Source organism: Nyctereutes procyonoides, unplaced genomic scaffold (assembly GCF_905146905.1).
Source record: "Nyctereutes procyonoides isolate TBG_1078 unplaced genomic scaffold, NYPRO_anot_genome, whole genome shotgun sequence".
NCBI lineage: Eukaryota > Metazoa > Chordata > Mammalia > Carnivora > Canidae > Nyctereutes > Nyctereutes procyonoides.
The window spans coordinates 26,795,356-26,810,099 of NW_026575041.1; the positions used below are offsets into that span (position 1 = coordinate 26,795,356).

The window sequence follows — 14,744 nt, forward strand, 5'->3', positions numbered from 1 at the left end:
AACAAAAATGGAGAAAAAAATAAAAGATGATCTGATATTAAAAACTGAGTGATAGACACATATATCTACTTATTTATTTTTAAAGTATCTATTTTTTATTAAATTTGTAGGCTTAATATATTTTATGATCAAACAATACAGCAAATTGTTATATTATGGGGAGTCATTTAAAAACTTATGGGACAAATATTAAAATGGTTATATGATTTGAATGACGACTGTATTTGGTTTGGGACAGATTCCCAATTACATGACTATACACGGACAAAAAGTCTACATATTAAATTATTAAATATTTTAGATAAAATGATGATGAATTCTGGTAAATGATTAGCTGACTTACAGAGTGACTGTATTGAGAAGTAAAGATCCTGCTGGCAAAGGTTTGTGAAAATAGTTTGAATAAAATTACTCATGAAATGTGAGACTAGATATGCAATACTTCTAAATCAGTAGATTTTTGCATGTGACTTAAATATTTGTGTTTAAATTAGCACAATATATAAGTAAATGTTTGACTATTTCATCTACATCTTCAGAAGTTTATGTATTCATTTTGACCAGAATACATTTGCATCTTTTAAGTGGGAAATAGGGGACTTGCCCTATAGCTTAGTCTCGGACAGTCTCAGTTTATCCCTGTTACTCCAGTTTGGTTATTGATAATGATCCACTTCATCCTCAGAGTTGTCCTAGTTTGGATGATGACTTTTATGGTTACTGGTCATATTAGGTAATGTGCTGATTAAAGTAAATCATGCAAAAAGGAGAAAAATCCATAAGATTTCAGGGAGACTAGGACACAGGAAAACTTGGGAAAACAAAATTGAGGGTACTATACCTGGGCAATGATAACTATGTGCTCACATTTCTGCCTATTTCTTACTATAATCTTGAGGTTAGGGCTATTTGCTTCTGAACTAAGCTCTGCCCTATAGTGGAACCAATTCTTCCGTTAAGCAGAAAAAATATAAGGAAGTCAACTGCAGCAGCTTTGCACCAATATGGTCTTGCTGTCCACCCTTCTCTGGTGCTAAATTAGTTTATGCCTCTGGAATGGTATCTTCTTTCTTCCCAGTTCTGAGTCTTTTCTAAAGATCTCTTCTTTTTGTTATTCTATTTCTCACTGAGATCTGTGTTGTTGACTAGAACCAATGTCTCTCTTCTGAATGAACCCCAATTTCTCTGTCTACAGAGGGAGAGAAGTCTCTTCTCTGAATGATCCCATTTCTTGATGGTTGTGTATCCTATCACTTCTGCTTTGGTCAATTTGCTCCATCTTCCATTATAAGAGTAGAAATGCTGAAGCAAGTCAAATGAGGGCAAACTCCAATCCAGGCTCATGCAAGGGCTTTCAACCTCTCCAGATATGAAAACAACTACATTAAACTATGTTCCCACAAAATCCCTTTCCCCTCAATGACTGAAGAGATGGGAAGATTACACAAGAAAGTCACACTTTAAATGAAGGACAAGTAAGAGTCATGAGGAGTAAAGGCAGAATGGTACAGGTAAAAGTAACACATGAAAGCACAGATGAGAGCCTGTGACTATAGCATAGGTTCCCAAAGGATTGACAGGAGAAGGGCTTAGAAAAAGAGAGATTAGCTGCTGGGTGAGGAAAACCTCCATGTGCTGCATTTAGAAATTTGACCTTTATTCCATGGAGAGTCCATGAATAGTTACAAAAATCATTGCTTCCACTGCCTACAAAACAGTCAAACTCTCGATACCAGCTAGCCCAAAGTAACTTTCAAGCTTCATTTCTTCCTGTCCCTACTTAATAATCAACTTTTCTGAAAATTTATCACTAAAATACATCATGTTTTTTCAGATACACAGTATTTTCATTGTAAACACTTTTCTCCTTTTCCACTTTAAAGTTTCTGTTTATTCTTTGAAAACCTCCTCTTTGAAAAGCTTTGGCCAACTCCCTCAGATAGAATTAATTCTTTCCTTTTCTCTATTTGTATAGCAATGTAATGTACCTTTCTTAAACCAATTACTCTTCTGTTTGATACTTATTTTTACGAGGGATTAGACTATACTGTGCTCAAGGTTAGCAGTGACAGAACTAAGCAAGGTGCTTAACACAGTGGGCACTCAAAAAATATTGGTCTAATACACTCTTCCTCAGAGTGCAACACACGTCATTTATGGAACATAAGCTAAATTTAGGTGGTATCATTAAGATTACATATTTAAGTTATTATGAATTTTATAAAGGCAGTATAACAGCCCCACAGCTAACATCATACTCAATGGTGAAAAACTAAAAGCTTTTCCTTTAAGATCAGGAACAAAACAAGGATGCCCACTCTTGCCACTTGTATTCAAAATAGTACTGGGTTTCCTAGCCATAGCAATCAGACAAGAAAAAGAAATAAAAGGTATCAAAATTATTAAGGAATAAGTGAAACTGTCACTATGCAGATGACATGATATTATACAATATTATACACAGAAAACCCTAAAAACACCACCAAAAAACTATTAGAAGTAATAAACAAATTGAGGAAAGTTTCAGGATGCAAAATTAATATACAGAAATCTGTTGTGCTTCTATATATGAATAACAAGGTATCAGAGTCAGAAATAAGAAAACAATACCATTCATAATTGTACCAAAAAGAATAAAATACCTAGAAACAAACTTAATCAAGGAGGTTAAATACCTAGAAATAAACTCAATCAAGAGATAAACTTAATCAAACAGTACAGACCTATACTCTGAAAATTATAAGACATTAATGAAAGAAATTGAAGAGGACACAAAGGGAAATGTATATCATGCATGCTTGTGGATTTGAAAGAATAGTATCGTTGAATTGTCCTTGCTATCCAAAACAATCTACAGATTCAGTAAAATCCATATCAAAATACCAACAGCATTTGTCATAGAACTAGAACAAATAATTCTAAAATTTTTATGGAATTACAAAAGACCTTGAAGAGCCAAAGCAATCTTGAGAAAGAAGAACAAAGCTGGAGGTATCACAATTCCAGATTTCAAGATATACTATGAAGCTGTAGTAATCAAAACAATATGGTACTAGCACAAAAATAGACACATAGATCAATGTAACAGGATAGAGACCCAGAAATAAATCAATGCTTATATGGTCAATTAATCTATGACAAAGGAGGCAACAATATGTAATGATAAGTCTCTTCAATAATGCTGTGAAAACTGTACAGGTATGTACAAAGGAATGAATATGGATCGCTTTCTTATACCATATACAAAAAATAAACTCTAAATGGATTAAGGACCTAAATACCAATCTGGAAACCATAAAACTCCCAGAAGAAAACACAGGCAGTAATCTCTTGCACATTGGCCTAGATATGTCTAGATATGTCTCCTCAGGCAAGGGAAATAAAAGCAAATTAAATGATTGGGACTACAGCAAAACGAAAAACTTTTGCACAGTTAAGGAAACTATCAACAAAGCAAAATGCAGCCTATTGAATGGAAAAAGATATTTGCAAATGATATATTTGATAAGGTGCTAATATCCAAAACATATAAAGAACTTACAAGAATCAACACACACACACACACACACACACACACACAACTTGATTAAAAATAGGCAGATGACCTGAATAGATATTTTTCCAAAAAAGACATTTTAGATGGCCAATCAACACAGGAAATATATTTAACATCACTAATCATCAGGGAAATGAAAACCAAAAACACAATGAGATACCATCTTACACGTGTCAGAATGACAAGAATAAAAAAGACAATAAGTACCAAGTGTTCACAAGGATGTGAAGAAAAAGGAAGATTTGTGCTCTATTGGTGGAAATGAAAATTGGTGCAGCCACTGTGGAAAACAGTATGGAGGTTCCTCCAAAATTTTAAAATAGAAATATGACATGATTCATTAATTCCACAACTGAGTCTCAAAGAAAACAAAATGCTAATTTGAAAAGATATATGCACTCCTATGTTTACTGCAGTATTATAAATAACAACCAATATATGAAGCAACCCATTGCTAGATGTCCATTAATAGATGAATAAATAAAGAAGGTGTGGTATATATGTGCAATGGATTCAGTCACAAAGAAGAATGTGATCTTGCCACTTGCAAAACATAAGGATTTTGAGGGTATTATGCTAAGTGAAATTCATCAGACAAAGTCAAACATCATATGATTTGACTTATATGTGAAATCTAAACAAATTAAAAAAGCAGAAATTACCCATAAATACATAAACCAAACACGGATTCCAGAGTGGAGAGAGCTGGAACAATCTACAAAATAGGTGAAAGTGAGTGAGAAGTACATGTTATCTCTTCATGAAATGAATAAGTCATGGAGGTGAAAGCTACAGCATAGGGAATTAAATCAATAGTATTATAATAGCTATACTTATGATGAGCATAGCATAATGTATAGAGTTGTCAAATGACTACATTTTCACCTGAAACTAAGGTAACTTGTATGTCAACTATACCTCATATACATATATGAAAAAAAACTTTAAAAAGCTTATGAGTTCATTTTAATGTGTTTTTAAAAACTATAACTGTTATATCAAATACACGATATCAGAGATATTGCTTAAGAAATGGCTAAGTTATGGAAGTATCACAATTCCAGGCTTCAAGTTATATTACAAAGCCGTAGTGATCAAGACAGTATGGTACTGGCACAGAAATAGACAAACAAAAAAAAAAACAAAACAAACAAATAAAACAACAACAAAAAAAGAAATAGACAAACAGCTCAGTATAACAGATAGAAAACTCAGAAATGAACCCACAACCCATAATGATAAATTAATCTGTGATAAAGTAAGAAAGAATATCCAATGGAAAAAATGCAGTCCCTTCAACAAATTGTGTTGGGAAAACTGGACAGTAACATGCAAAAGAATGAAACTGTACCCTTTCTTACACCATAAACATACACAAAAATTCAAAATGGATGAAAGACCTAAATGTGAGCCAGGAAACCATCAAAATCTTAGAGAACATAGGCAGTAACCTCTTTAACATCAGCCAAAGCAACTTTTTACTATATATGTCTCCTGAGGCAAAGGAAACAAAAGCAAAAATAAACTACTGGGACTACATCGAAATAAAAAACTTCTGCACAGTGAAGAAAACAATCTATAAAAGTAAAAGGCAGCCTATGGAATGGGAGAAGATGTTTGCAAATGACAGATAAAGGGTTAATATGTAAAATCTATAGAGAACTTATCAAACTAAACATCCAAAAAAACAAATAATCCAGTTAAGAAATGTGCATAAGACATGAAATAGACAATTTTCTAAAGAAGACATACAGATGGCCAACAGTCACATGAAATGATGTTCAACATCACTCATCATCAGGGAAATACAAATCAAAACCCCAGTAAGATACCATCTCATACCTGTCAGAATGGCTAAAATGAACACAGGAAACAAAAGGATCAAGGATCCAGAGAAAGGGAAACCTTCTTACACTGTTATTGGGAATGCAAACTGGTGCAGCCACTCCGGAAAACAGTATGGAGTTGTCTCAAAAAGTTAAAAATAGAAGTACCCTATTATCCAGCAATTGTGCTACTAGGTATTTATGCAAAAGATAGAATAATACTAACTTGAAGGGATACGTGCATCCCAATGTTTATTATAAACAATAGTCAAATTATGGAAAGAGCCCAAATGTCCATCAACTTTTGAATGGATAAAGAAGATGTGGTATGTTTATAAAATGGAATATTACTCAGCCTAAATAAAGAAGAGCTCTTGCTATTTGCAACAATGTGAATGGAGCTAAACTGTATTATGCTAAGCAAAAAAAAAAAAGTCAATCAGAGAAAGACAAATATCATATGATTTCACTCATATGTGGGACTTAAGAAATAAAACAAATGAACATAGGAGTGAGAAAAGCAGAAAGACACACAAACCAAGAAACAGACGGATGTTTAGTAGAGGGGAGGTGAGTAGGGGAATGGGCAAAATAGGTGATGGGGAGTAAGGAGGGCATTGTGATGACTACTGGGTGTTCTAAGTGATGAATCACTAGATTCTACATCTGAAACTAATATTACACTGTATCTTAATTAACTGGAATTTAAATAAAAATTTGGAGAAAGGAAAAAAACAGAATACTTGAAAAAAGACAAAAACTTTCAAAAGTGGGGAGGGGAAGAACCAAAAGAAAATGTTTTTTGAAGGGGTAATAAAAGAAATGGCTAAGTGAAATGAAAATATTAAAGGATTTAAGAGTAACTCTTCTTCTTAATACTTCCTATTTACTCACACTGCATAATACTTTTGATAGGACCTGTCATAATTTGACATAAGTATTTATTGCTCCTCTCCCCAGAATGTAAGCTCCATTAGGGTAGATGGTTGGTTATTTATGTATTTATGTATGTATTTATGCATGTATGTATATATATATTTATGGCTGCTATACTCCCACAACTTAGAATAGTATCTGGTAAGTAGTAAGAGCTCAATACATAGTTACTTAAAGAGAATGAGGAAGGGACATAGGATGGGATGGATTGACAGAGAGAGGGAGAGATGAAGATCAATGTATTTGACCAATTCACAGAATCAATTTTTGAGCTGGAAAGAATCTCAGTGCTCTCATTTTACAGATAAGGATATTAATGCCCAGAAAGGGCTAGTGAATTATCAAGCCACACTGGCAGTCATGTCAGAGCCTAGATCCAACCCATGTAATTTAATAAGAGGTTGGTGAACTTCTCAGAACACCAATTTCTAGGCAGTACAGACAAATGAAGTCTTATTACTTCTCATAACAGATCTCAAAATGATGAAAATCTATAGTTAAGATACTGATGGTTGCTTCATTCAGACACCAATAATCATGAGAGAAAAAGCAAAGCCAGAACAAAGGTGAATAAGAAAACTAGGATTTTTCTGACTCACTGTTTTAGAGTATAAATATTCAACAGTATATTCATGATGAAAACATAAGCATTACCTCCAAGGACCATGCCAGCCTGACAGCACTTTCTAAGGCGACATGCTGGGCAGTTTTTTCTGCGGATTTTATCAACAATGCAGTCATTTCTTCCAGCACATAAATAGTTATGCTGCCCTAAAAAACAAAACACAAATAAAAGTTATCTATGATATCTAAAGACCATTGGAAATTTTATGCACTGACAACTTAAAAAAAAAAAGCAACAAATGCACATCAAGTGCATTAATGTCTCAGCCAACCTCTTGCTTGCCATAAGTAAAAGCTGGTGATGCTCCAAATCTATTTAAAACTTTACTTGTGTCTTCAGGAGCCTTAATGAGATGAACACAATTTATAAATCGATTTGAGGGCTCCTTTAAAAATCTTTTGCACAATATTTCTGTGCATCTTCTTAATGATGTCAATATCAGATTGCCCTTAGGCCTTTCTATCATATCAAGATTAACTACATGTTGTTGAGAAGTATTAGTCATGTAAAACAGTCAAACTGTAGTAAACTTTTTTCTTTCTGACATCTAAACCTTCAAGAAAACAGATACAGACTAAAGAATTTTAAAAGTCTCTAAAATAGACCTTTTATAAAATCTATTCACTTCATTCTATTGGAAAATCCTGGAACTATCTTACCTTTAAAGGGCCTAACACATGAAAAAAGATGTTACTGATTGTACTGACTTCACTGCCTAGTTTATTTTGGCTGCAAATTATAAAACACAATAAATAGAAATAATAATAAAGGTAGAACAATTTAAAACAATGAGAAGCATTGAATGAAAGGGGACAAGAATTATAGAAGAAATGTGCATAAATGTGTGACTCTGGGATCATACGTGCAGGAGAAATATTCTTCAAAAGGTCTGGAATATGAATTTACTATTTAACCATGATGATTTTGAACCACAAATGTGTTCCATTTAATAAAGCATGGAACAATCTAATTTACTTGGATTGAACAAAAAAAAAAAACCAAAAACAAATCTCAGCTTAAACATATAAACCTTAATTAACTGGAAAAAAATTCTGGCACTCTTTATTTTCCTGTAAATTCTTGTAACACGGACTGAATCTTTTAACATTTGTAGCTTCCTTATATTTAGGTATGAAAGGTGATTTTAAAGATTATGGAATTCTCTTTAATATTTTGTATTACTCAACATTAAAATCAGATTCACTCTTTTGGCCAAAGTTTGTGGTAAAGGAACACAGAGGTACCTTAAACATTTGCTTAATCAAGCAGGGGAAAGAATATGTCATCTGCCCTTTTTGAAACATGGGGCAATATTACCAAAGATCTTTAATAGAACACTACATTTTTCTCTTTCTCCTTGGAAAATTTTATATATATATTAGGGCAGAAAAAGCAAAGGGTAATTACTATTACATCTTTTCCTTTAAATTACATATTCTCTTTTATTTGATGTTCTAGCTGTACTAACATCCTTATATTTCCCCCAAACTCTTTCATGCCTTTATGACTCTCCTCCCTTTTCTAAATACATCTGTTTGCCAAGCTCTTGGTCTGTTTCAATCTGGTCTTAACTGATCCCAGAAAGGCCTAGACATTTCTTCTGTGTAGCCAAATAAACACTCAATGTTTAATAATGTTTAATTTACTATTGTAAATACTGCTTTTCTGTTTCGCTTAAGTTTTGTGAAGTTAAAAACTATGTCTTTTGTAAATCCTGTGTTAAATAACAGTTCAATAAATATTTGTTGAATATATGTATACTTAATTATACATCGTGCTTCACCTATAGCTATAACCATGATTTACTCAACAATATAAACTCGATAGTAATATTTCACTTATTGTCACATATAGTAAATTTTTAAAAAATCTCTTGCTCCAGATTTTTATTTACCAACTTTCATTGTTTTTATACAGAATACTTGTTAATTCAACAAGTTTCTTGCCTTCTTATATTAATAGACCATGAGTTAGTCTTTAACAAGCTTATTTTTTATAGTTTTATTTTTATTACAATTCTTAAAATTCCAGTATAATTAACATAGTGTTATATTAGTTTCAGGTGTACAATATAGTTCAATGTTTCAATACATTACCCAGTACTCATCATGATAGCATATTTTTAATCCCCCTTTATCTATTTCATCCATCCTCCTTCCCACTTCCCTTCTGGTAATCACCGGTTTGTTCCCTATATTTAAGAGTCTATCTCTTTTTCCCTTTGTTCATCTATAGCAAGCTCATATTTAACATCTACCTTTGCAAAGACAGAAGTTATTATTTATGAAAAATTTGTATTTAATTACCTGAAAAAGAGATTATTGAATGGCTATACTTAAATTGTATTTCCAACTGTTCTCTGTATTTAATATATTAATATAACTTCAAGTTATGTTAAAGGAATCATATTTTGTGAAAATAAAAGCACTATTAAAATGTGACTAGATCATTTTATATCCCTAATGATTTATTAAAATTTTAGATACAGGAAAAAAGTTTCATTTTGTTTGAAATGAAATCTATTATTACCTACAAAGAGATTTACCTTTAAGATAAGAATTCTATATTATTTACGTTGCCTTATAAGCCCAAGTAAACACATTTCACTTAGGTTTAAGAGAAGTCACTTTTGCATGCCTTTCTTTGAAAGGGAGGGGGAACCGTAGTAAAATGGCAGAAAAAAATGAATATATTATGTCTAACAGATAAAGAACAAACAAGAAAAAGTTGGTATGGTGTGACTCATGAAGCACAGGCTTGAGGCAACATAAGCTGGTGCTCATGGAGGCATCGCTTCCACCACAAACACATAAATGTTGAATAAAATATGACAAAAGCATGTTGTTTACTTACAGTCTAGAACAAAAAAAGTGTGTGTGTAGGAAATCTCAATAAGCCAGAAATTAAAAAGAAAGGCAGAAGGGTAAACTGGAATGGACTGTACAGTGGCCAAAAAAAGTTTCAGATCAGATACAGGACCTAGGAGCCAAGACCTGGGCTTCAACACTCACAAGGGGCCAGAATTTGTGGCCTCAGTCCCACTGGGGGGACAGCATGGGAACTGAACTTTATATAAAATGGAGAATCTCAAAAGGCTGTCTTTTCGTGAAAATTGAGCTAGAAAACACTATCCAGACTATGCTGATAAAGCCAGGAATCTGCCCAAAATTTTGGGTGGGGAGAAGAGCCACCCATGACTAAAAACAAAATATGCTAAACAAAAAAATCTTGGCCTCTATGAGAGGTGATTTTTACTACCACATGATGTATGAATCTGTGCCAAGTAATAAATACTGGTCTGAGACCAATAAAATTCCTAGAATCCTGGGAAAGCCAAATGCAAAACTCAAGTATGTACATATGCAAAAAAAGAGAGATCTGTATGAGAATATCTATAGAAACAGTATTTGTGGGGCACCTGGATGACTCAGTGATTGAGCGTCTGCCTTTGGCTCAGGGTGTGATCCTGGGGTCCTGGGATCAAGTCCTGCATCGGGATCCCTGGAGGAAGCCTGCTCCTCCCTCAGCCTATGTCTCTGCCTATCTCTCTGTCTCTTGTGAATAAATAAATAAAATATTTAAAAAAAGAAACAGTATTTATAATAGTCCCAAATTGAAAACTCAAACAATAATCTATAGCATAATGTATAAACAAACTCTTTTATTGATTCAATGCATTATTATACAGCAATGAGAATATCTAGCCTAAGCAAAAATGTGGATGGGTCCATAAATATAATATGTAAAATAATAAATGGAGAAAACACTGCATGATTCCATTGATATAAAGTTCCCAGACAGTGAAAACCATTTATAATGTTAGAGATTGAGATGGTAGTTACATATGGGGAATGATTGGAGGGTGCAAGAGGTTTTCTGGGAAGCTAATGATTTGTAAATTGTTTGACCTGAATAATAATAGTATAGTTTCATTTACTTAATGATAATTAATTAAGCTTTACACTTCTCTTTGAGCACTTTCCTAAAATTATGCCAATAAAAAGCTTTTTAAAACATATTTTATTTATTTATTCATGAGAAACACAGAGAGAGGGAGGCAGAGACACAGGCAGAGGGAGTAGCAGGCCCCATGCAGGGAGCCTGATGTGGGACTTGATCCCAGGATTCGGGGATCACTCCCTGAGCCGAAGGCAGACGCTCAACTGCTGAGCCACCCAGGCGTCCCAAAAGAGTTTTTTAATTTCTTTTTAAAAATAGTTCCACCTGAGAGGATGGACTAGAGGACACCGATCCAACAAAGGGAGTTCTGTGTAGGAACAATCATTTGAAGTTCAGAGACTGAGCATAGAAGTAATAAGGAGTGTCCAGAGAGAAGAGAGATATCACCTGCATTATAGGATTACAGTTGAAGCTTTCCAGTGAAATATCCCATGAATCCCACCAAACATCCTGCTAGAGAAATAGCCAGTTATAATCATCCACCAAACAGAGAAGTCCAGTGATAGTCACATATGCACCTGCCAAATACAAATGTGTTCCTCCTTTTAACCTGGGCTTTCTTCCTATGCCTTGATATTGAAAAGGTCAAAATTAGCTATTAAGGGATTTTAGGAATGTGAGTATGATAAATACAGAAGAAGGTGATCTTGTGGGTTCTTGCAACTTCAGGCCCTAACCAGTGGGCCTAAGCTCTAGCAAAGAAGAAACTAAATTAGGTGAGAATTTGGGATTTGGATTTTCATGCTGTCCTGTGTATTTTTATCACTGAAATGAGACTGTGCTTTTGTTAAAAACTATAGGAACGGACCGAGATGTCATAGAGAAGATGAAACAACAACTAGACCATAGGTGTGCTGTTGTTAGAGGTCATGCTGACGTTGGCATTGTGACATACACACACACACACACACACACACACACACAAATATGAAACATACATATAAAAACAATAACAGAATTATTTTAATACTGTTACAAATAAAATTGGAAACTAGTGCTTCTCAACTAGAGGCATTATTGCCGTGTTCCCATACAGGGCGAACCACCTCTGGAATGTTCTGCAATGCCTGGGAACCATTTTGCTTCACACAACTACGGGCAGGTGCTACTGAGGACAGGCCAGGGATGGGATGCTCTGAAGCTCCCACAATGCACAGGAAAGTCCTAACAACAAAGAATTAATGGGCCCCAAATGTCAGCAGTGCCAACATTGAGAAACCTTAGTGTAGACTCATGATTGCCTCACTTTTTTAAAAAAGATGTGTTTTCCAGGTTGGTCCACTAAAAAGGCCTAGAAGAAAACACAACAACAGCAGTAATAAACAGTGGTATCCAGAGTGCTGTCTAGTATCATTTTGATCTGAAAGGAACCAGAACTCCTTGGAGGAATGGCTATCTAGGACTGTGGCAAGAAGTGTACAAATTGAACCTGTGATACTTTGTTGTAATAGAGTTGGATGTTATTGAAGGGTAATGAAAGGGTGTTAAAGCCACATTGACCAAAAACAATTTGAACATCAAAAAGAATTTATTTCTAGTGATTAAAACATACTGACTATATAAAAAGCCATTAGTACACAATGACATGTAAGAAAGGAAAGAAGAGTAAGAAACAAAACATACTCACTGGAAAGTACTGGAGGATACTAAGGCACAAATTCATTACTCTGAAAATTGATAATCAAAGGGAAATAAGCATCTTCCAGGCCTTCCAATATTTTAAGATTATTAAATTATCTTTTGGAAGAGAGAAAGAACTATAAAAAAGATTTACACATGATAAAATCAGAAGGAATAAGAGAAGTAGAAAATCACCCTTTTGCTATCCCTAAGGAAATGATGACTGCTTGTCAAGTCTGAAAAGACAATTAAAATACTCTGATTTTCAACTGCATATCTGCATGATGCCACATTTTCTTCATATGCTTCAACCAAAACAACATATTGCAACAGGCTGACTGCAGGCACAGATATGAGATGCAGCTGCATTCTATTAAGGCAGACATTAAAAATGTCACTATAATTTTTGGTCTGGAAAATTAACATCCAATGGGTTTGCTATTTTTTAAATGACTAAGTTCCAAAAAATTATTTTAAATTTCTAATATGATAAATATTGACAGATATAATCCACATAATCAAAAACTCTTCAGGCTCTCCATACTTTTTAAGCATGTAAAGAAAAGAGGTCATAAGACCAGAATGTTTAAGAACCACTGGCCTGCACATGATCCTTATCAAAATGTTTAACCTGAATCTAACTGAAAAAAACACAAAACAGAAAAATCCGGATTGTGTGAATTTCTACAAAATGGCTGGCCTGGACTCTTCAAAATTGTCAATGTCCTGAAAGACAAAAAAAAGTGGGAGGGAGATGAAAGAGACTTGTTCACCAAAGGAAATACATAGTTCTTGATAGATCCTTCATGAAAAAAACAACCTATACAGCACACCTTGAGAACAACTGAGGAAATCTGAATATTGAGTATATATTAGATAATATTATCTTATCAATATTAAATTTTCTGGTGTGATATCAGGGTTATATTGCAAATTGTTTTTGCCCTTAGGAGATACGTTCTGAAATTTAGAAAGGTAAAATATGATGCCTGCAATTTACTTTCATATAGTTATTTATAGATATTCATTATACTATTCTTTCAAATTTTATGGATATTCTCTACAATCTGAAGTTTTCTGAAGACAAGAGCAGAATGAGGTAAAGGCTTGGACTAGTTTTTCACATTAGTCAATCTAGGGCTGGTTAGGTAAAACTGGAAAGAAGTCAGAGGGGAACACTGACTATTTGACAAGGTGAAAGGAGATGGACAATAATGAAGCACTAAGTTTTAAGGTATCTTCATGTAAGATCCCAGGGGTTGTTTTGTTTGTTTTGGTTTTGGTTTGGTTTGAAGTGAAGGAAAAGGTAGGTGGGGAGGGGGAGAAGAAAGAAAACAATTTTTTACTAGGCTCCACACCCAGTGTGGAGCCCAATACAGGGTTTACATTCACGACCCTGAGAGCAAAACCTGAGCTGAGATCAAGAGTTGGACGCTTAACCAACTGAGCCATTCAGGTTCTCCAGAAAAAAAAATTTGAGTATAGTATGAGTCAATATGTTAGGAATTTAAATGGCTCATTTCATATAATCCTTATAACAAAATAGATAGTTACTACATAGGTATTTAACTTTTCCAAGGGGAAAATGACAAGCAAGGTACATGGAAGTACCTAAATTTAAAGTAGACATAAAGTCTTGGGCTGAGAACAAGGAGGGAACAGAATACGTCCCTTAAGAACAGAGACATGGGCCCTGGGCATCAGACATGGACATGTGACTCTTGAAAGGGACTGCTTGAGAGTTACATCACTGGCAGGAAGCAAGGGTAGAGAGAATGATATGGCACCTCCCATCTCTTATACAAGAATACTCCCAAACTTCATCCTGAACCAGAGGCCACCCTAAGAATCCAATTTCTCCCAAGTATCAGGCAAACATGTCCTTCAGTAGAAGTTGAACATATTCCTAAACCCTTACACAAAAGTGAGAATATGTGTTACTTTCATCTAAGAATAATAACTCATCCTGATAGAATTCTTGCCAATCCCAACATTTACTGCTTCAAAGAGGAAATCTAATGTCAGCCTAATTTTTATTTCTTGGTAATGATCCAGTTTTTTTCTCCCCTGTTTTAACTCATGTATAATCTTTTCAATGTAAAGTTAAAACAGTGTTCAATATATGCAAAGGTATAGATTTTTTCATTATATTTTTTGGGACACAGTGAGCGCTTTTGATATACAGAGTAAAATTTTTATTGAACTTTTAAATTTACTTCTG

At 34.1% G+C, this 14,744-nt stretch overlaps 1 protein-coding gene across 2 annotated transcripts in view; it reads right to left on the reverse strand.

Moving 5' to 3' along the window:
- PGR (progesterone receptor) overlaps window positions 1–14,744 on the reverse strand; it is a 109,190-nt gene that overhangs the window by 61,994 nt on the left and 32,452 nt on the right. For both annotated transcript variants that reach the window (XM_055320794.1, XM_055320795.1), the window contains exon 3: window positions 6,973–7,089. In XM_055320794.1, the coding sequence (XP_055176769.1) occupies window positions 6,973–7,089 (117 nt within the window). The remainder of the gene's footprint in view (window positions 1–6,972; window positions 7,090–14,744) is intronic.